At 52.5% G+C, this 21,703-nt stretch overlaps 1 protein-coding gene across 11 annotated transcripts in view; it reads left to right on the forward strand.

Moving 5' to 3' along the window:
* DAB2IP (DAB2 interacting protein) overlaps positions 1–21,703 on the forward strand; it is a 156,874-nt gene that overhangs the window by 107,862 nt on the left and 27,309 nt on the right. For 7 of the 11 annotated variants that reach the window (XM_071454441.1, XM_071454436.1, XM_071454443.1 and 4 more), the window contains 3 exons: positions 11,320–11,473; positions 16,550–16,648; positions 18,780–19,334. In XM_071454441.1, the coding sequence (XP_071310542.1) occupies positions 11,320–11,473; positions 16,550–16,648; positions 18,780–19,334 (808 nt within the window). Of the gene's footprint in view, positions 1–4,706; positions 4,730–4,813; positions 4,952–5,200; positions 5,308–5,733; positions 5,759–11,319; positions 11,474–16,549; positions 16,649–18,779; positions 19,335–21,703 lie in introns of those variants that run through there. The other 4 variants (XM_071454444.1, XM_071454446.1, XM_071454445.1 and 1 more) reach the window with 4 other exon arrangements.

The raw sequence follows: 21,703 nt of genomic DNA on the forward strand, positions 1-21,703 counted from the left end.
CTTGCAGGAGGGAGCAGCAGGTGTGGATGTGGATAAGGACTGCACGCACGCTTGGCTCCGTGCTTATCCAGGTACCCCTGGCAGCTCCTGGCTGTAATTTAATTTAGGGCAGTGCCAGGATTTGGACTTTTTTTTAAGAGTTTTTCACAGTTTGTAAGTTTTAATAACAATTTTTACATCAGCTCTGGAAGTAGCAGCCCTTGGCATTGCATGGAGAATGCAGTAATGATACTTGCACTTAAAAAAATGAGCTGGAGAAGTGATGCAGTGCACCCCAGTTCTGCCAAGTTTAATCCCTGCTCGTGGAGTCTGGAATGGTCCAGGAGAGTCAGGATGGGCCCGGGGGCTGACCTGGGTTTGGTGCAGAGCTGTGCCTCACTCTGCTCTGGGGGAAACAAAGGAGTCATTCCCAGAAAAGGCCATAGAAGAACCTCTCATCCCATCTGAAAAGAAGGCTCCCATGAGAGTGATGTGCTTTATATCCATCCCTAGAAGACACTAAAACCTATCTGGCTAAAAGGCAGATAGCAATTGGAAGAAATTAGCTTTATATCCTGGTGCCAGCTATGGATAAAAAAACCACAAACAAACTTTAAAATGCTTTGAGCTTTTCTTCTTTTTTTTTTCTTTAAGGGAAGTTAAGCAGCAGCAAAAGAATATTTCCCCAACTTTATTCTGATTATAAATTTTGCATTCTTTGGATATTGCTTTTTAAGAACAGCATTTTGTTGAACATCATTCAGCCTCCAAAGTCAGCTCTTCCCTATTAAACCGAAGCCATTATACTGGCCAGTGTGGTTAGACAGAAGGACAAATCACAGGAAAATGTAGTTTAGATGCTAAAACACCTATTTGTGTTTGTCAGGCTCAAAGTCATTCGCCACTGGTACCCCTCTGTAGTTTTGATTTGAAATTCAAAACTTGACTCCTGCAAACGCCTTGGCTCAAATTGTGGTTGAATGTTAAGTGGTGTCTCTGAAGCGAGACTAATCACACAGAATGATATTGGATGTTTGCAGGAATGGGACCTCACAAAAAGGTTTAGAAAAATCTGCTGCTAATAACAATGTTCTGTTTTAAATAAAACCTTCAGAAAAGATGAGTGGCATCTCAGTAAAGACAGGTTTCCTGTGGATTGGGATTACATTCCTAGAGGAAAGTCTAATGCTTATCCAGGAGAGCAGAAAAGTGAAGCTAATTATAAGCAGAAAGAGAAATTGGCCAGTCAGATGCACTGTCTGGGTGCTGTGAAAGGGGGATGGAGGCAGAGGGAAATATTCTTTCAGTATAAACACTATTGAAACAGTGCCCCATTTTTCAGGGATGCTCCAGTCAACTCTGCCCCATCACTGCAGCTCAGCTTTGGGGTCAGTGCAGCAGGTGGAGAAGCAGCAATCAGTAACAGCTGTGCAAAGCCATGTATCATACTGTTAATTGTGCTGGAATATGGGATTGTTCCAACTTTATAAAACAAGTGCATTTATGACATCAAAGGCTATTGGAGTTTAAGTGTAAATTTGGAGTAGATGTGGATAATCACAATCCCTTCCACTGCTGACTCCCTGAGGTTATTAGGAAATTGTGTGTTTCCCAGTGATAGACAGTGTGGTCATAAAGCACAAAGCACTGGCTTCACAGTCAATAAAAAGTGAGAGATAGCTGGGTTTAATAGCTCTGAAAGGCAAACATGGCTGGAGTGTGCAAAGGCTGCTGGAGGCAAAGCTGTGACCATCCTCATCCTCCTCTGCCCAGCCAAGGAAACAGAGTCAGCCAGGCCTGGCTGAGAGCAGAGGAGAAAACATGACCCAAGCGAAGGGGACTATAAATAATACAAATAATAACTGGGAATGGAAAACTTCCTCTAATAACCCATGGAAAAATACTCTTTACCTGCCCTGACTGGGCACAGTGGCTTTCCTCTCACAAATGCCATTTGTTGAGCGGTGAGCAGGGTGGGTGGTGCTGGGATCCTGTCAGGAACAGGAGCTGTAAATGTGGAGAAGGGGTGGGGTGGGGTGGGGTGGAGGTCACACACAGTGCCTGGGGACAATGCCAGCACTGCAGGGGCAGTCACAGCTCTGGCTGTGCCATGCACCTCTGTGTCACCTGCTGCACAGAGGAACAGCTGTCTGCAGGGAAACAACACCTTGTGCACACAAGGAGTGAGCTACGAGCTCGCTGGAAGGAAGCTGGAGAAACCCGGGCTTGGACTAAATGAGCTGAGATGTCGATGTACAAGTTCTTCTTGGTGGCAGTAAATGCTCCCTGCAGCAGTGTTTGAACACTGAGTCAGTGGAATGTGGCTCCTTCACTGCCTGGCACTCCCTGGGGACAGGGACAGGGACAGAGCAGTCCCCAACGCCCGGCTCCTGCAGAGTTTCAGTTTCTTTCTGTATCTCCTGAGCAACACAAGTGTTCAGTCCAGAGACCAGGCAGAGGGAGAGGGCAAGGAATGGCCTGTACCAGATCTGTGTCCCAACAGGTTTGTGTGTTTGAGACACCAGCCCAACCCCAGAGCCATCAGTGGGACAGGGGCACAGTGACACTCCCCATGTCACTTTGGGAAAACACAGTTGGCATTTACTGAGGTGAGTGTGGAGAATCAATGTGCAGCACAACAGTCCCACAGGCTACAAGGTCAAATGTTACCTCATCCCCTGATGCCTGGCTCACTTCCCAGTCCTGCACAGACCAACCATCTGGAATTTCAGGTTTGGGACAGGGGGAATTCAACTGGGCAGTTCCCAGCAGACAGAGCTCTCTGCTGGTCTTTGCTGTCATGTGGAAGCTGTAGCAGAGCTGTGCTGGGTCCTTATGTCAGCTGGAGCTGCCAGTTGCCAGCAGAGCCAGTGCAGGCTTGGTGGGTTCAGTACTTCCTTGCAGAGTGTCCCAGTAAGGTGTCTGAATGTGCAACAGAGACTGTCCCAGTGCTGGGCTGCAGAGAGAACCTGAATTTTCCCTCTGCCACTGCCTTGGGTCTGCTCTGCTCTCCACCCAGCGCAGGTGCGAAGGCTCGTTCCAAAGTTCAGGTTCTGCATTCTCGTGCCTTGCCAGAAGATAAAAGGCTTGGTAAAAGTGTAACTTGACCTTAGCATTTCACAGCAGCCACAGAGATAAGCTGCTGAAGGAAATACAGAGAGCAAAACACGGATGGCTCTGGGGAAGGGGACCCCACAAGGCAGGAGCTCCGTGTGAGGAGCCCCGAGTGGGACTAGGGGCAGCCTGGCTGCCAGGGGGGCATGGCCCTGCATTGCTGACTGGCATCACACCTGGTGGGCACTGTAGTTCTGCTCTGCCACACAAAGGACCCCCGTGCTGCTGCTGCTGCAGGTTTGAGAAGGAGAAGATTGACTGAAGCTGCCTGTTATTATTTTTGGCTACTCCAGCAATGTGTCAAAAACCTGAGGCTGGGTTGATGCTGGTGCCCTACTTTATAGAAGCCCTGAAAAGCAGATCAAGGACAGCGAGCTTGTCTCTCTGCATGGCATCTGCCAGCAAACGGTGAGAAAACTTCAAACTTCTGGTGGGGGGAATGAGGGAGGCAAAAATGAGGCAAAATGTGCTAAATCCAGAGCGCTGTTTGCAGACTTCAAGGGAAAGGGGGTCTGCATGTCCTCCACTAAGGAGGGAAGGTGGGACAGGCAGAGACTGGGGTGTTGTCCTGCCAGCGTGGCTGATGAGCTGGTGCCATTGTCCCCGGCACACACTGGGGACCAGTTTGCTGTGGAAGGAAGAAGGGACCCCACTGGCCTTAGGTGACCGCACTCCTTGTTAGCTAAGCCCAGTAATAATGCTGCTTCATGTTTTCTGGATGCTTTGGCAGTGAGAGGGTCATGGCCACCTCTCTGGCTGAGGAGGAGAGGCACGTAGGGGAGGCTGTGCAGAGAGTTAGTGTTGGAACTGGGCAGAGAACCTGCGAATTTTGACTGGTTTGTCAGTGCCGTGCACGGTGGCGCTGGCTGGAGGAATGGTCTGTCTGGGAATCCGGCTTGTGTGTCCCAGGAGGAGGCGAGACTTGTGCCTGCTGCCTCGGGCAGGACCTGCTCCTGTGACCTCCTACCCTGAGACCTGCTTCCTTCTCCTGTGCTCTGGAGGAACCTCGACTATTCCTGTCACCTGGGGATGTTTATCGCTGTTGGTGTTTGCCCCTCCAAAGCTGACGAGCGTTTGCAGCCCAGGTGTCGGCTTTCTCCGCTGATCCGGAGCTGCCTTGCATGAGCTGCAGGATTTGTGCTTTGCTGCAGACATGGACAGTAGCCTTTGAAAAGTGGAAGAGGAAGCAGCCGTCAATAAGAGGCAGAGGACAGTGCCATGTGGTGGTTTTTCATTTACTAGATAGTCCTACTTTGTTCTTGATGAGTAATGGAGGCATTTGAATACGCCAGGATGACAGCAGCAGTCTGGCTCTGGGAACGTGTCGGCGTGGGCTGGCTGAGGATGGTGGCAGTCGGGACAGTGGGACCATGCCGCGCAGCCTTTCCGTCTCCTCTCCGCTGCCTCACATCTCCTTTGCCGCTCACCTGCTACCCCGGGCCCCGCGTTCCGTGAGGCCGCCCGGGCCTGAGCCCCGTGCCCCCGGCCCCCGCCGAGGAGCCCGGCCCGGAGCGCCCCGGTGAACTCGGCGCCGATGCGGGCGCGCTCCGTGCGGGGTGCGGACCATGGCTCACGCAGGGGCCGCCGGCTGCTGCTGCAGGCGCTACTCCCTGCTGTGGATCGCGCTGCTGCAAAGGTCAGTGACTCGGCTCTCCCAAACGGGAAAGGAATGCGGTGCGCGGCCGAGGGCAGGGACAGGCGGGCGGCGCCGTCCCTCCCCTCCCGGTGCCGGGCCGGGGGACGCGGCGGGGCCGGCGGCAGCCGCCGCACGACTCGGGCTCCCGAAGAGCTGCGCTGCACCCCGGTTTATCACAACAGAATGAGGGCGACGGGCGGGAGAGGCGGCATGAGGCGAAGGGTGAGCGGCTCGGGGACCGCGGGGCACGGGCGCTGCTGGGCGGCGGCGGCGGCGGCGGGAGCCGAGGGGGTGCTCGGTGCTCCGGGCCGCGGCGGAAAGCGAAACGCACCCGCTGCCCCCCATGGTGAGCCCGCGCTCCGGGGGCGGCGGGCCCGGGGCGCTCTGCCCAGCTACAGCGCAGCCAATGGGCCGCGGCGGGGCGGAGCGGCGGCGGGGCCGGCCCGGGGCGGGGGCCGGGGGCGGCGGGGCCGGGGGTCCCCGCCCGCGGTGGCGGCGGCGGGAGCGCGGCATGGCCCAGCCCGAGCGGGGCGGCGGCGCGGCGGCGGCGGCGGCGCGGCGGGGGCCGGGCCCTGCGGGTGAGTGCGGGGCTGGCGGCCGTGCCCGGGCTGCGCGGGCAGCGCCAACTCCGCGCCCGGCCCCGCGCCCCGACCGGCGGCTCCCGCACCGCGCCCGGAGCGGAGCGGCCGCGGCGGGGCCGGGCGGGCCGGGGCCGGGGCGGGCCGGGGGCGGCGGCAGCGCAGCGGGGCCGGGGCGCGGAGGCCGCCGCGCTGGTGGGACCGGCGCTGACAGCCGCTCCCGGCCCGGCCCGGGGATGTGCGGCCGCGCTCCGTCCCTCGTTCCCCGCGTTCGCGGTTTGTTTCCATCCTGGGCGGCGTTTCATCATCCGCGCCCGGGCTCGGCAGCCGCGCTCTGGAGATGGGCCTTGCGGCTCCATTTCCGTCTGCTTGGTCCAGGAGGACACATCCTGCCTCGCCTTTGCCGCCTTGTCCAGATTCCGCCTCCAGACTGACGTTACGCAAAATTTAGGTGATAAAAATCAACCCCTTTATCCCCGCCCTGCTCCCCCCGTGGAAGGTGGTGATTGTGGGGTGCAGCTGGGAGCACCCCGGGGTTCTGCCGTGGGTGCTGGCAGGGAGCAGGGGGCTCCGGCTCGGTCCCTGCGTCCCGGTTTTGCTTCTGCTGCCATGGACGTGCCCCCGGTGGTTGTTGGGGCCCTGCGGTCCCTGCTCGCTCCAGAGGCTGTGGAAATGACTTGTTCCGGGGCTGTGCTGTGGCTCGGGCTCCAGATTGGAGTGGTGGATCTGTCACTGCTGGTTACATCTGATGTCCCCAGATCTGGCACTATTTAGGCTGGTTTAGGCTGATGTGGTAAAAGTGTTTTTTAATATAAGCATTGATTTCTGTTGAAAGTGTCGTGTTGATGTCATTCTGCTTATGGGAAAGAGGCTCCTTGGAAATATTTTTGATGATTGAAATTCAGGTCACCTTTTGCATCCTGCTTCTGATGCTTTTTTCCTCCCGATGCCCTCTCCTCTTGCACATCACAAATGCCATCGGTGTCCTGTGCTGGGCTTGCAGGCTGCCCCGACAAACTTTGCAGTGGCACGTTGTTAAACAAATATCCATGCTCAGGTGAATGTCACAGGTTAAAATCATCCTTCAGGTTTGCTCTGGCAAAAACAACGTTTGGAATCTGGTACGAGCTGACAGAGTCCTTCTGAATGTAATTAATCCTGCTGCCAGTTGAAACTGAGAACAGTCTGAAAACAAGGGCAGGCATTAATAAGTTTAATTACATGTCCTTTGTGTTGCTCAGGGAAGGTGTTGCACTAGTGAGGGCAACCTGTAACGCCAGGTTCCCATCCTGAGTATGCTGAGCAGAGTTTCCCAGGCCGAGATCAGCAGCTGGGGTTCTGGGAACGGCAGGAGAAAGTTCAGGGCAGCAGAACATGGAGAAGGGTGTGCTGCTGCATGCTGAGACTTCATCCCCACGTCCTCTTCTGCAGGAAAAAATAACATTCTTCATCTTCTGGAAGCCTGCGAGTTCTCTTGTGTGCTGTTGGTGGTGGATATTCCCATAACAGCGCTTTCATATTTATTTGTTACATTGAAGCAGGATGAGGCGCAGGGGAGGAAGGGATGTGAACTCCCAGCGGTGGTGGGAGGTCAGTGGGAAGCTGGCCCCGGCGGGGCGGTCGCACAGGCGCTGCTGAGCCCTGGGGAGAGCAGAGCTGCTGTGCAGGAGAGTGGGAAGCAGAGGAGAGCAGTGGGGCCCTGCAGAGCATAGCCCCGGAGTGAGCCGGCAGCAGAGAGGCTGTGGCACAGGGCAGGGCATGGCGGGGGATTTACCCCATCTGCGACTGCTAAAATCCTTCTCCCATCTGATGTTGCAAATCAATTTACTGGAGTTGTGCACTTTGTTCTCAGTCATAACAAACCCCTAATCCCCGGGCTGGAGACAGATTTAGATTCTGTCTGTGCTGGGTGTGGATCTGTTCTGCTGTGCTTGGGACCCCTGCAGCGGGCGAGTGCAGGGGAGGGGACCAGGGCTGCCCTAGAGAACCTGCACCCAGCTGGGCACACAAAAGAACTGTCAGCCTCCAAAAGCTGCACTCAGAGAATCTTCCCTGGCCAGGAGAAGTGCCACAGAGTCAAACATAATTTGGGAGATCAAATCCTTCTGACATGGGGAAGCATGCACTGCCAGCTCTGCAGCTGGTGCCAGTGGGGCTTCTTCAGCTGAGGGCCTGGACTTCCTTCAGAATTCCCCAATCTGCTCATGTTCTCAGAGCAGAACAGTAGGAGATTTAAGAGAGGTTCTTCATTTTTCCCCCTCTTTGCTTCAGTGTTTTGTGTCTGCTCCATCCCTGTGCAGCCACCCACCAGGTTCTCTGTTTGTTTCTGTCTCTCAGAAATAATCAGGAACGTTTTCATCATAAAACCACAGGAGCAGCAGCCGGGTGGTTTCAGGCAGGTGAGGCTCTGAAATGAGGACTGACAGAGTTGCCTCTTTGCAGCACTGTTTGCTGCCTCCATTGCTCAAAACCCAGCCCTGGAGTTGGGTGAGGAGAGGATGGATTGCTTCTCCATCCTTGTTTTCACGAGTCTTCCCTGCAGTCCACGTGGTCCTGGTTGGATTTGGTGACACTCAAGTGGCTGTGGAGGGCACAGGCAGAGGGGATACATCCCTTCACATGGTAATGTTTTATGACTTTTATTATTTAGCACAACAATCCTCTCTGGTTGCTCTCGGGCAGCAGAGCTCTTTCTTTAATAACCAGAGACTGGTGCTGCTCCGCAGGACTCGCCAGGTCAGTGCCGGTAGCGGTAATGTTATTTCTCTTTAGAACTAATGTGGTCTTTTATGAGATTTTTTTCCTCCCCCCTTCATTTCAACTGAACTTTAGGCAAGTAAAAAGGGATTTAAAAAAGGCCCGTGGCAAAAAGAACTGAATGTGCTGTTTGGAAAGAGGGTTCCTGTTGTGAGATGGCTCTGGGCAGCTGGCCGTTCCCAGCTATTAAAACAAAGGTGTAGGATTGGAATTGGATCAGCTGACGTAAACCAGGACAGGACCTGGAGTACACAGCGAGTTACTGGAGCAGGAGACAGGACAGCCCCACAGGCAGCATCTGCACAGGGGTGGTAGGGGGATGGATGTAAGCAAGGTGCCTCTGTCTCCTGGAGGTGTGTTCACTGTCAGCAGATGGTGTTCAGGTGTGTTTGCCTGTTTGGGGGGGCCAATGGCCAGCACAGGTCTGCAGGGCTCAGGTGTCCCTGTCGCTGTGGGTGCTGCTCTCAGGCTCAGGAGAGCAGCCTGTGGCCTTTCTCTACTGCTGGTACGAGGGGAAGTCTGTGGGAGCAGCGATGGGGACTGGCAAATGTTTGACTGGCAAATGTTCTCCAGTAAATGGGCTCCTGCCACAGTGCCATGTCACTAAGGGACACAAGTGCTCTCTGCCCTGGAACAGGGATTAAAGTGAAAGGACCATGTGCCCTTGGGAGGCAGGGGTGGGACAGAGCCCTGGGAGGGGGGCTCTGCTCGTCCTGCCCTGCCAGGACTGCTCTGGCAGAGAGATCCTCATCCCTGCTGCTGAGATTGCCACAGCTCTAATTAATGACATCTCCCCACTTAGCCCTTGGTACACAGACAGATGCTGGGTTTTAGGGCTGGTTGGAGACCTGCAGCACTCCCCTGCACAGAGCAGCATCTGGTGAGGAATGTGTCTGCTGCTGACCTGGGCTGGATCCCAGCGGCCAGGGGGAGGGACTGACATCGTGGGAGCAGGTCCTGCTGAGGAGAGGACCTGACAAATAACTCCCTGAAAAAGTCCCCTTCATTTTAGGATTCCCAGAGGCATTTGGCAGAGTGTGGAGGGAGATAAACACACATTTGCTGAATCTGGTGGGAGCATAGTGTGTCCTGAGAAACTCCCCCTTGGTAATCCTTCAAATAGCACATCTGCACTCCCACCCGGGGCCATCCAGCTGCAGTCATTTTAAATGAAAAGTAGACTTGTTTTGTTTCCATTTTTTACAAAAATTCTTAGGCCAGCATGAGGCGATGCAACTCAGTGATGTACTGAGTTGTGGTTTATTTTATCAGTATTTATATTTGTGTACACAAGAATGCAAGTCTCAACTTGGTTATTTACCTTTTCTAATTTCATCTGTAAAATATGGAAATAAGATTTACCAGAAATGCCTTGATTCTGGGCTTATCTGGGCCGGGTGAGAAGTCTGTACTGTCAGTTCTTGAGCTCCTAGATATTAGTTCTGCACTCAGCATCCAGAGGTAACTTGATCTGTCTGCCTGTATTAGAGTTCATTTACAGTATCATTCAGAGGAAAAGGATAGGGACCCTTTTCTCTGAAGATAGTGTAAAATTGCCACAAAGTACTGGGAAATGACTGTGCTGGGTTCCTAAAGATCAATTTACTCACCACAGAGCTGTGGGGTGAGTGGGCAGCTGAGAGAATGGCTAATGGCATGGGGAGCCTTAGGGCTTCTGATGCAGCCCAGGACTGGGCCGACCCCAGCAGGGCTTTCAGCACGGGGGGCTGCAGGCTGTCCCCTCAGAAAGGCTGTGCTGGTGGCTGCTGTGCAGATGTTGCAGTGGTGTCACCACAGCTGTCCTGGCTGGTGCCCTGGCAGGTGCAGGGAGCACCCCGGGTGTCCCAGAGCCCTCGGGCAGCGTGTCCCAGGCTGGTGGCCCTGGGGAGGAGGTGGCCCTGGCACTCAGAGCTGTCCATGGAGCAGCTCAGGCAGGGAACAGCCACAGGCAGTTCCATTATCACCTGGGGCTTGTGCATGGCCTGAATCTTAATGGCAAATCTAGAGAAGCACCTGTTTATCTGCTGCTGCTGTTCATCTGAGGATCTCCTTGGGCTGTTTTCTGCATCCAGCCTGGTGTGTGATTCACTGCAAGCGATGAATTTTGCATGCACTGTTGACATTTCTCTGTTTTGGTCAGCTTCATTCTGGAGAACAACAGAACCCAGCACACACACCAGAGCAAGCTGGGAGCATACTGGGAGCATTGTTGTTTGACCCATGAAAGACCATGCTGAGAATATCACAAACTCCCCTTCTTGCTGTCCTTCCGTGCCTTTGGAGAAGGCGTCACAGCCCCTTTGTGGCAGGGACATTTGGTCTCTTTGGGAGCCCCCAAGTGCTTGCCAGAGGTTTTGAAGGTCAGAGTTACCAGGATCAGAGCTCTGGCCTAGGAACATCTGATGTGGTGCAGGCTATAGAGAAGGCAGCTGCTCCCTTTGCACTCAAGTTATTTTTTCCCTTACCACTTCATGGGTTTGCTGTGTTTTCCCTGGGAGTACTTAACTATCTTTCTTTTTTTTTTTTTTTTTTTTCCTTGCCCTTGAGCTCTCTGGTTTTGCTTTAAGAGTTACAGCACCATTGATTGTATTGGCTGTCTCAAAAATGGTGCTCTGCTCACTGTCTGTGGGCTCCCCGCTGCTAAATGCTGCCAGTGGGACTCCAGAGCATTTAGATCAATCCATAGGGCTATCACAGCCTCATTTTCCACACTGTCCCCATCCCAGGGGTGTGTGTGACAATCAGAGAGAGCTCACGAGCCCAAGGGCTGTTGGTGACAGAGTGCACGTCCAGATGTGGCTGTTCTGGTGAGGTTCTGGCACCACCAGAGCTCAGCACCTGAGCTGTAGACCTGGTGGTGCTGCTGAGAGAGCAGCAGGTGCTGCAGCCAGCTGGCCTCCAGTGCATCCCCACTGCTGCACCCCACACCTGGGAAGGCTCCCTCAGCAGGTGTGGTGGCTATTCAGAGTTTGATTCAGTTGTTCAGAGACCCCACAGTGTGCAAACCTCTAAAGAATTGACTCCTGACTGCATTGGAGTTGGGAAAAACTGTTTTATTGCTCATACTGCCTGTTACAGAACCTTTAGAGTAGAAATTACAAATGGGACAGTGTAACAAGCCTTGTTCTTCAGGGCCCTCGGTTATTTCATGGCAGAACATTCCCAGGAATATTGTGCAGTTGTTGCTAGCAGATGTTGCTGGCAGGGTTCTCTGGGAAGGAGAGCATCCTCTGACACTGTTCTGTGTTCCTCCAGATCCCATCTAATGCCGAGGCTGAAGGAGTCGCGCTCCCACGAGTCCCTGCTCAGTCCCAGTAGTGCTGTTGAGGCTCTGGATCTCAGCATGGAGGAGGAGGTGGTCATCAAGCCAGTCCACAGTAGCATCCTGGGACAGGACTACTGCTTTGAGGTAAGGAGCCGTGCTGGGGCTGTTCTGGGGAGCCAGGTGTGGGCTGGCATCTGGGGCCTGGCTGTTTCCAAACATTGCTGCTCAGAATTGCTGCACAGAGACCATTTCATAGGCAGAAAATTGCTCCCATCTTTCCAAGGAGGATCATATCCACACAATCAGAGCAATGAGCTCCTTGTAAAGCAGAGCTGCTGGCACAGGTGCTGCACTGCTTAGGGCTGTGTATCAGCAGAGCATGAATTTGTTTATGCCCCTACAGTTTATGTTCATACAGATACTGGGAAGTGCTAATCCCTACTCAGGGCTCCCAGAGACATTGCATGTGGTCACAGAGCCAGCCTGCTGCTGTCAGTGGGAGTGTGGAGGACTTTGTCTAGAAAACTGAAGCTTCCCTTGTTTGGGTAAATAGAAAAATCTGTGAGCATTTCAGATTCCTTTGACATCTGTTATGGCATGTGGTAAGGTCTGTGCTAGCAGGAGGGAGGAGGACACGTACAACCCAGGCTGTAGCTGGATAATTCAGTACAGGATATCTTGGGAATCATTTGTCCTGAATTGTGGATGGCAAAGTATTATTGCTTATGGCAGTGGCAGGGTACAGAACTGGGAAATGGTTTTCTTACAGTAATAAGGCACTGGATATTTGTGTTTCTGTGAAGAGCAGGTAACACCTGTTTGTGCTTGGACACAGAGAAGCAGATAAATGGTGTAGCTGTATTTGGATTGTGCTGTAGGGGTGATGGGGCTGCAGGCTGTCCTTGGATGGGCAGTGCTGGATGAGAATACATGCCAGTGTTCAGAGGAATCAGACTGGAAAGATAAAGACATTTTTCTTTACTGAAATCAGCACATTTTGAAATGAGTGAGTTAAAAGATCTATTTCTTAAAATATAACATGAAAACAGTCTTACAAAAGAATAGCCTCAAACATAAACTCTGTTGGCTGAAGTATAAATTTTGCATTGCTGTTCATTCTTTGTGGAATTGAGCAAGTGCAATGGGTCAGGAGGGGAACAGTTTTGTAAATTATGTGTCCTCTATTACATTCCACTCAAGAAAGATAAAATGAAGCTAGATGGAAAATAGATGTGACATCCATAATATAAGAGTTGTTTACCAATTCTGTTCAGCCCACAAGAGGAGAGGAAGGGATATGAACAGAACTTGTAGAAAGTTGAGTGAGAGGAAAGTTATACAAGCCAAGCACTTGGAAGGAGGAAGAAAATTTTGGGGTTAAATGAGTTGGATAAAGAGAAGTCACACTGTAAAAAAAGAACGTGTTAATTGCTGTTCTGCAAACCCTGCAGAGGAGAGGAAGAATGCCAGGAAACAACAGGGACATTGATTTGTCACTGGTGGCTGCTCACCAACAAGCTCCAGCAGGAGGCACCGAGGTGAGAGCTAAATGGCACTTTGTGTCAATGCCCTGGTCTGGTGGCTCCTGAGAGCCTCTGGAAGTGGCAGTGAGGTCAGCACTGGAGTGAGTTTGCAGTCTGGGATCCCAGCTGGGGGCCAGGCAGTGACTACAGCCCACAGCACTGGGGGACACCACGGAGCTCAGGGGATGTCCTGGAGAAGCAGCCCTGGCCAAGAAATGCCAGGTGAGAAGGACCAGGGATGAGGGGAGCTCATTTTCTGTGCAGTGGGTGGGGAAGGTGCTGCAGTTGGTGGTGGTGCCTCATCCCTGCCCCTTGAGGCTGTTGTGGAGCTGCTCCCTCGGGAGAAGTGTTGGGGCCAGGCAGGGCCGGTGTCCCCAACTGGGCACTGAGGCTCCTGCTGGGCACTGCCAGCCCTGCTCAACCCTTCACCTTCTGGTGGCCAGGCAGGGACAGTGCCCAGAGCTGGTCCATCCCCAGCTGGCCTGGGGCCATCGGTGCTCACCTGACACAGCTCCTCCCCCGGGGAACGGGCCAGGAGGATCTGACACGGCTGCAGATGGAGCAGAGCAGCTTGGAGAGGAACTGGCAGCACACCCAGACGGAGACAAAAGCGAGAGGTGCCAGAGCCATCTGCAGTGGAAAACAACCAAGTGGCTCCTTGGGAGGCAGCTGGTGGATGAAGGTGCAGGGAATTGTTCCTCCCTTCTGTCCCCACCACCCTGCATTCAGACGTGCTCAGCCCTGCTCCCCTCAGCTCTGCCAGGGAGCACAATCAGTACCAGGGCAGGGCTTTTCCACAGGCTGCATTTGGCTTTTTCTGCTTACTTAGTTTTGTGAAACTTGCTTTTTTCTCACTTGCTGAGTACTTGGCAGTCAGTATTTACTTGTTTCCTTCATTGATTTTTTTTTTAAATTACTCAGCATCATCTTCTTTCTCCTTGCAAGACTCCTCAGTCAGCAAATCATCCCGTGCCACTGCACGTGCTGCGTGTGCTAAATATACAGTGGGCATCTCAGCCAGGAGCAGAGGCTCAGAGCCCAGGCTCCCAGAGCCTGTTCCTGGCCCTGGATTTTGGAGGCCCTGGGCCAGGCAGGGCCATTAGGGCTGAGGGGCTCTCTTAGGTCTTGGCAGACCAAAGCCTTGTCCCCTTGCACAGTCGTGCATGAACCGTCCCAGGACACAGCTGAGTGAAAGACAAACTCTGATTGCTCCAATACAGCTGAGCTTGTTGCCTCATCCTGGCCTTGCTCAGCAAGGGAGAATTTAGTGGAGCTAAATTTAGCAGCAGTAAATTGGATCCAGCTGTGCAAACGTTGGCCATTGCTCGCGTGGCCCTTCATGCCTGGAGCAGCTGCAGGGCCAGGGGTGCAGCTGAGCCCTGAGTGAGCCTTGGAAAATCCCCTGGACAGGAGTGAAGCACCCTCAGTGCTCAGTTAGCATCCCCTGGTACTCCATGCATGGCCCCTCAAGTGAAGCCACCCTGTACCTCAGGACTGTCTTGAAAAGACAAGATTTTATCTGGACAGATTGTCCATCCAAGGACTGGGGATAATGAATAGGAAAAGTAACATTTCAGGAATTAATGAGTTTTATTAATTGAGTTTGTCCTGTACATTAACAGCATTCCAGTATATCCAAAATCTTGATGAGACCAGAATACTCTCTTTATAAAGTTAATTAATATCTCATAAAGATCATTAATGCCATATGATATTTAAGTCAGAACTCAAAGCTGGGATCTGATTACAAATCTGGGGGAAATTAGATTTTTGGTCACACATGGTAGATGTGATCTTCAACTCCCATCAGACCAAGACACATTTCATATCTGACACACAATTTTCCCCTTCTCTCACTTCAGTATGACAGTTACAGTTTTTTTAGGTTTTGAAAGATTAATTTATAATTGGTTTAAAATAGAATAAGGAATTTGGCCATGATAATGCATGTGTTTACCTAAGTGTGGCAAGAGAACACAGTGACAGTCCTGTGTGCCAGCAGAGCTCTGTTGGGAAGGCTCAAGGATGGAGGTGAAAGGAGCATCAGCAGCAGTGGAGAGGAGATGGGGCAGGGGGGTTTGTCATGGGAGATTCTGGATAAGCTGGAAATGCTCTGAGTGTGAATGGAGGCTGGAAAGGTGACACTGCTGGGCCTGCTGGTATGGAGTCTGTTCTTGGAACTCCAGGAGAGCTGGAGTGCTCAGCTGAATGTATTTTACAGGCAGAATATAAAAGGGTGCAAGGACTGGAAGAATTCCTCTCTGAAAAGGAAGGAGAAAGCCTCTGGAATACCAAGGGTTGGAAGATTCTTTGTGTTTTTGTGTAAAGACAGAACAGCCTCTCCTCATTCTGCCCTGGTCTGTGTTCAAAGGAGGGGATGTGCTCAACTTATCATGGAGGTTTGCTAATGACAAATCTTAGCAAGTGCCAGCTCTGCTGTAAGAACAGGTTGGGCTTCTGGGAGATACATGAAATTAAAGGAGATTGTGTCTCCCAGAAGCTGATAACCCAGTGCACAGTGTGTAAACACAAACACTGGGAGATGATAAAGCACTCACAAATAACTCTGCAGGTTGAGACTGGCGGAAATGAAGCTCAGAGGGGAGTTATTTAAAGTACCAGCCAGGTCCATTCAGCCTCCCAGCAGAGCTGTACATGCTGAATATTGCTGGGCAAGAGAAATGCAAAGGGCAGAGAGCTGGAGCCACCTTCCTGGTGGCCAGGAGCAGCTCGAGTGTAGGAGGTGGCAGCTTGGGGAATATCTGTGTGTGAGGAGCAGGTGCAGGGAGCTGTTGGCTTTGATGCCAAGGAAGTTTGACATGGGGGCATAGGAAGGAAATTTGGTGCCTGTCATTCTGGGCTGCCAGACAGTGGTGCTTCCATGGGCTCAGCAGGATTGGCTTTCCTTGGGATAGCAGGAGTGTGATGAGGAATAAGGGGCACTTGCACCACTGGAAATGTCACTGCTGTGAGTGTGTTTCTTAAACCCTGGCTATGAACTCCCAATGGCCAGAGAAAGTCACAGAAATACTGCAGAAAATCCCTTGATCTGGAAGCATGAGAGGTGAGAGGAGGGCTCAGCAGCACTTCCAGCCATGTCCAGGTTGGGAAGCCCCCCTGGTTCTCCCCAGCTGGGGATGGGTGCTGTGAGCTCTGAGTGCCCCAGCTGGGCCATGGCCAGGAGGGGCTGTGCACACCTGTCCCCATGGTCTTCACAGCAAGGGCTCCAGGAGCCACAGGACACCAAGGGGGAAGGTGGGAAAGCAGGCTTTTTGAGGCAGTGTTCTGCTGGGAACAAGGAATGGGTTGTTACTGTCACAGGCTTTGGGCTGAGCCTGGAGGAATGCCAAATAACCACTCAGAGTTCCAATTTATCTTTAGTTCATCTGAGGATTTGCACTCCCTCAGTTGTGGAACTTGGTGGTTTAAAGCATCACATGCATGGGGCCCATTATCTAGTGTTTTCTGGTGTGGAAGGGGAGAAGTAATTGGAGTTTGCTTCTATGATTATTTCTGTGACATACAGAGTTGTCCTGTTTTTCCACCAGCCTTAGGGGCTGTTGCTTCATGCTTGGGTAAAGCTGTTCACTTAAAAAACAAAATAAAATCCAGTAGCATCTTTCCTAAGCCCCCCTCTCTCCCCAGCCACACTCTGCAGTGTGCTGGTCAGGACATAATCCTGTTCCTTTCCCTGTAGGTGACGACTTCATCAGGAAGTAAATGCTTCTCGTGTCGTTCGGCAGCAGAGCGAGATAAATGGATGGAGAACCTGCGGCGTGCCGTGCACCCCAACAAGGTAGGGCCTGGGAGGAGCTGCCTCTGCTCTAGTTCAGTCCCCAGTTGTTACATCCTATAGCCCAGTGCAGGGAGCAGCAGGGGATGTATTGTCATTGGAGTGAGTAAGTGGAGCTCGGGGTCAGCCTTTTTCCATATTGCTTTCTTCCACAATTATATTTACAGACAAGCACCAATTATTCCTTCCCCTCTCTTCTCAGCACATGCTGCTTCAGCTCTTGCTAAGAATTGATCAGATGAATCTTCAGTGCTGCTGTTACTGATGGTCCTTGCCACTTCCATGGGGCTGTCACCTCCCAGAAGCCTTGGGACAGATGTCAGGTAGCTGCCAGCAAAGGCACCAGGCTGAACAGCCTGAGGAGTTCACATGTCAGCTCCTGACACAGCTCCTGCTTTAGTCATGGGGGAGCTCAGATGTCCCCATTTTCAGAGGTGGCAGTGGAATGCAGCTTTCCCTTCTCCAGCCAGTCGAGGTGCAAAGTCTTCCCCTGGGATTTACAGGAACAAATCCTTCTCTTCACCAGAGCACAGGGACACCCAATATGCATTTTTATGGCCCACTAAGACTAAGTACATCCTAAAATAAAATGTACAGCTGTTTCTTCCCTGCTGTGCTGGAGTTGGCTGTGAAGATTGGTCAGGATTAATGCAGGATTCCACAGCTGATGAGTTCAACCAAGTCTTCTTCTGCTGGTCAGAGAAGACAGAAATGATGGGATCCTGTGAACTCCTGGCTGTGCACACTAATTCAGTCCAGGCCTGCTGGGTTCTGAAGGGGCCCTCAGTCTCAGGGTTTGTTGTTCCCAGCACAGTGCCAAATGTCAGAATAAAAGATTTCCTGTAATATCAGAGTGTGAGCAGTGGAGGGGAGAAGTGGCCTTCTGCCTCTGGCAGCATGTTGCTCCAGTGAAGTTCAGTTGCTCCAGTACTTTCCCAGGGCTTTTCCTGGTGATCTGACCTGAGAGGGCTCTGTAAGGTTTGTGTGGTCACACTTAGCATGAGAGAACTCCTGGGAATGCAAGCTGGGCTGGGCTGTCACTATGGCTTCAAGGTGCAGTGTTGAGTGGAAATCCATTTGGAAGTGTTTCCAGCATCTCAAAACCTGCAGTAACTGATGGCTGACTTTCCATCTTTGTTTGAGTTCACAGACAATACACTCTCAGTGTCCAGCTTGAATTTCTGTCAGGAATTCAGTGTTCTTGTGCAGTTCCTGTGTGTACTTCCTGAACCTACAGTACCCCATTGTGGACTTGCAGCAGAAATGTTCCTGCCCAGACTCCTGGGCTGAGCAGAGAAAGCCGTGGCTGCTGTTTCAGTGAGGGGTTTCCAAACAAAACAGGGTTTGCAGAATCCCAGCAGTGGTGCAGCTGCCAGTGCTTTATCTTTGGAGTCACTCCTGCAGCAAATACCCCTGGATGTTCTTCCAGGATGAGGTCAGCATCACGAGGGAGCTCTGAAAGATCCACGGTATTCTTGGCTCTGGTATTGTTTAAAAGATATCCAAGGCAGATTTCTGTCTCCGAATTGTCTTGATTCTCCCATGGGATGCCCTCTCCCATGATTCCTCTCAGTGTTTAACTTGGGTGCTCTGGACTTCTGCCCTAAAATATGGTGAGGTTTTACAAACAGGTTTTTCCCTGCCTTTGGTGGATGAGGTGATCCCTGGGTGTGCATTCAGGTCCCCTTGTGTTGCTGTGTTACAGGAAATATCATGAACTCAGTGCTGCTGTAAGGCAGCTCTACTGAAAAGAGAGGAGGCTGTGAAATACCTGTAACAGCTTCTGCTTTGCACAAACCATTCAGGACCAGTGAGGTTCTTTCAGATTCTTCAGAGGCCCTCTTGGCAGGGAATGGGAAATGGTACATTTATGATTTGGAGGGGTTTTATCTTCCTTGTTCCTTATATTAATTGGCACCAACAGACATGGAGAGCACGATGATATTTTGGAAAATTAACATAAGTAGTGTTATTATGCAAATTCTTGAGAGCCAGTATTTCCTTAAAATAAAGTGTAATTAAGCCTCCGCTCATTTAGCACATCCGAAATAATTAATTCATATCTCCAGTTTTGTTGTTCTTGGCTTTGTGAGGTTTTTTTATTGACCTTTTTTTTTCCACCTCTTTTTTACAGGACAACAGCAGAAGGGTAGAGAATATGTTAAAGTTATGGATTATTGAAGCCAAGGACCTGCCAGCTAAGAAAAAGTACTTGTGTGAATTATGCCTGGATGACGTTCTTTATGCACGAACTACGTGTAAATTGAAAACTGATAACGTCTTTTGGGGGGAGCACTTTGAATTTAATAACCTCCCATCGCTCAAAAACATTACTGTGCACTTATACAAAGAGACTGACAAGAAGAAGAAGAAGGACAAGACCAACTTCATTGGGCAGGTGAACATCCCGGTGAGCTCGGTGACAGGCCGGCAGTTTGTGGAGAAATGGTACCCAGTGGTGAGCCCCAACCCTGGCAAGGGCAAGTCCCCAGGGCCCATGATCCGCATCAAATCCCGCTACCAGAGCATGAGCATCCTCCCCATGGAGATGTACAAGGAGTTTGCTGAGTACATCACCAACAACTACATGGTGCTGTGCTCGGTGCTGGAGCCCTCGCTGAGCGTCAAGAACAAGGAGGAGATGGCGTCAGCGCTGGTGCACATCCTGCAGAGCACGGGCAAGGCCAAGGTAGGACCCCTGCCACCTGTGGTGTCCCCCCTGCCACCTGTGGTGTCCCCCCTGGCACTGTCAGAGCAGACTCTGGGGTTGGGTTGGGAAAACTCATCAGCTGGGCTTCGGGCCATCCTTAATGTGCTCTGTTTTCCTTTTGATTGCAAACCAGTTGGTAGCACACACAGCACAAGTTGCTTAATTAGCAGAGAGGTTGGTGGGACCACGAGACACCAACTGAGCCACTTTGCTTCACTCTTCTCCTTCTGGAGGCTCAGGGGCCAGGCTCTTTCTGTATAAACAGGCACAGTTGTGAAAGTAAGCAAGAAGGCAATTTTCCAGGGTGGAATGTAAGCAGTGCTGGCCTGAGCTGTGCAGCCTGTGTGTGCTGGGTGTTCCTGGGTTCCATGCTCTGCTCCCTCTGTGCTGAGCACTCTGCACAGTGCAGCTGAACGGAGGGAGCAGCCTCTCCAGAATTCCAGACCAAAGTGCCTGCAGGCATGCTTGTCTCTGAACCAGCTCTTGGTCTTCAGGGTCCACCCTATTGCTTTTGGAAGGGGGTCCAGGGGTGCTCCCATGGCAGTGCTCATTGGAGGTTGATGCCACCAACTTGCACATGGTTGGAAGTTCAGCCTTTGTGGATCACTTTGAGCTTCCTTCGTGGCTGGGAATGCACTGCCAGGTCTGGGGGAGAAGCAGACCAGGAGGAGGCAGAGAGTGGGAGTTACTCCTGGTTGTGATCCATGAGGGAGCAGGCAGGGTGGGCAGAGCTGGGGTGCCCAGCACACAGGGCAGGGAGTGACCCCACTGCAGAGCATCCTCCATCCCTGTGGCCTGGCACAGACACAGCAGCAGTGCCCATGTCAGGGCTGCAGGAGTTAAAGCATCGCTGGTTTAGTGTCACCATCTCCCTGCACTCTGCAGGGGAGAGCTGGGGAAGGGCAAGATGTCCAGAGCTTTCTCAGTGCTGAGGAGACGTGGTGAGCTCCTCACCTGAGGGGCAGTCACAAGGCTCTGCTTCCTTGGCAGCTGCTGCTGCTGCCGGGCCCGTGGCTGGGCTCGTGGATTAGGGTGAGTTGCCATCTGTCAGACAGAGAAGTGCCTTGGCTTCCTCATCTGGTTCAAGGCAGGCAAAGCTCGCTGAGAGGATTGGGAGCTGGGGGCCTGCTGCTGCAGCAGCAGAGAAAATAGCCCTGCTAAAGCCTCCTGATCCCAGGAGTGCAGGGAGGGACCTGTGGGGAGTAAGGCTGTGGCTCCACAGGAGCTGTGCTTGGTGTCTCTGCCCACTCCTTGTCCAGGGCTCCAGAGCTGTCAGCCCAGGGTTCCTGGGCACAGCCCTGCCTCGTGCTGGCACCCAGAGCTCTGCTGCCCCTCACTGTGGCTCCTGCAGCTCTAATGCCAGAGCTTTGTGGGAATAACATTGCCATGCAAGACCCTGTCCACAGTTTACACGGTTCTGGTGCAAAAGGCTTCAAGTGTCATCCCAGTCTTAATCACCATGGATCATGTGTGGGCATGGCTGAGAGTGGTTGTCACTGCTCCAACCTTTTTCCTCTGCCTCTCGGTACTGGAGAGGCTCCAGAGGGAGCAAGTGTGTTTCCAGACATGTGTCTGCATCAGTGCTTGAGATCCCAGAGGCTTTATACAGGGGACACAGCAAACAGTAAACAGAGTTGATGACTTTTTCCCTAAAATGGAGCTTCTGCTTTCGCTGCCTGTCATCTGCCATCAGCATTAGCGCAGGGGTTGGGGAGCTGTCAGAGCAACAGGAGTTATTGGAGCATGGGAACCAGGTGCTGCATCCTGGGCTGGACAAGCAGGGAGAGGGAAGAGCAGCAGAAAGGTAGAAAAATAATGAATGAGAGAAGAAAGCCCTGCCTGGGGGATGTGAGTGCACCCCAGTACCCCTCAGGAGAGCTCCCCTGGCTGCCCCAGCACCCTGACCCCTGAGTGAGGGACAGCAGGGCAGGGACCCCCCCTTCTCCAGGCCTCTGTCCCCTGGTGACTCTCAGAAGCCTGCCCGGGCTAGAGGTGGGTTCCTCATCCTTGTGCATCACCGGGAGCCTTCCCAGTGAGCCCTGCAAAATCCCCCCTGCCCTGCGGCCGTGGCCATCGGCAGCCACTGATTGATTTCTCTGATAAAGGGGTTTTGTGGCTCTTGGCTGCTGTAGCTGGGCTAAAGCAGCAATTAGGGCCGGACTGTGACACAAGTGTCCAGTAGATTATCTTGGAAGACTCGTTAGCAGCTAATTGCTGTTGGGCTGTTTCGGGCCGTGTTTTCCTGCAGCGATTTGCTGTAAATACGGGGTAATCCCTTAATGAGGCCGGGATGGGGCCGTGTCTGCCCGGAGCTGGGGCAGGAGAGGTGCCACGGGAGGGGGGTGACG

This window comes from Agelaius tricolor, unplaced genomic scaffold (assembly GCF_023055355.1).
Source record: "Agelaius tricolor isolate 1412-34295 unplaced genomic scaffold, bAgeTri1.0.p SCAF_38, whole genome shotgun sequence".
Classification (NCBI taxonomy): domain Eukaryota; kingdom Metazoa; phylum Chordata; class Aves; order Passeriformes; family Icteridae; genus Agelaius; species Agelaius tricolor.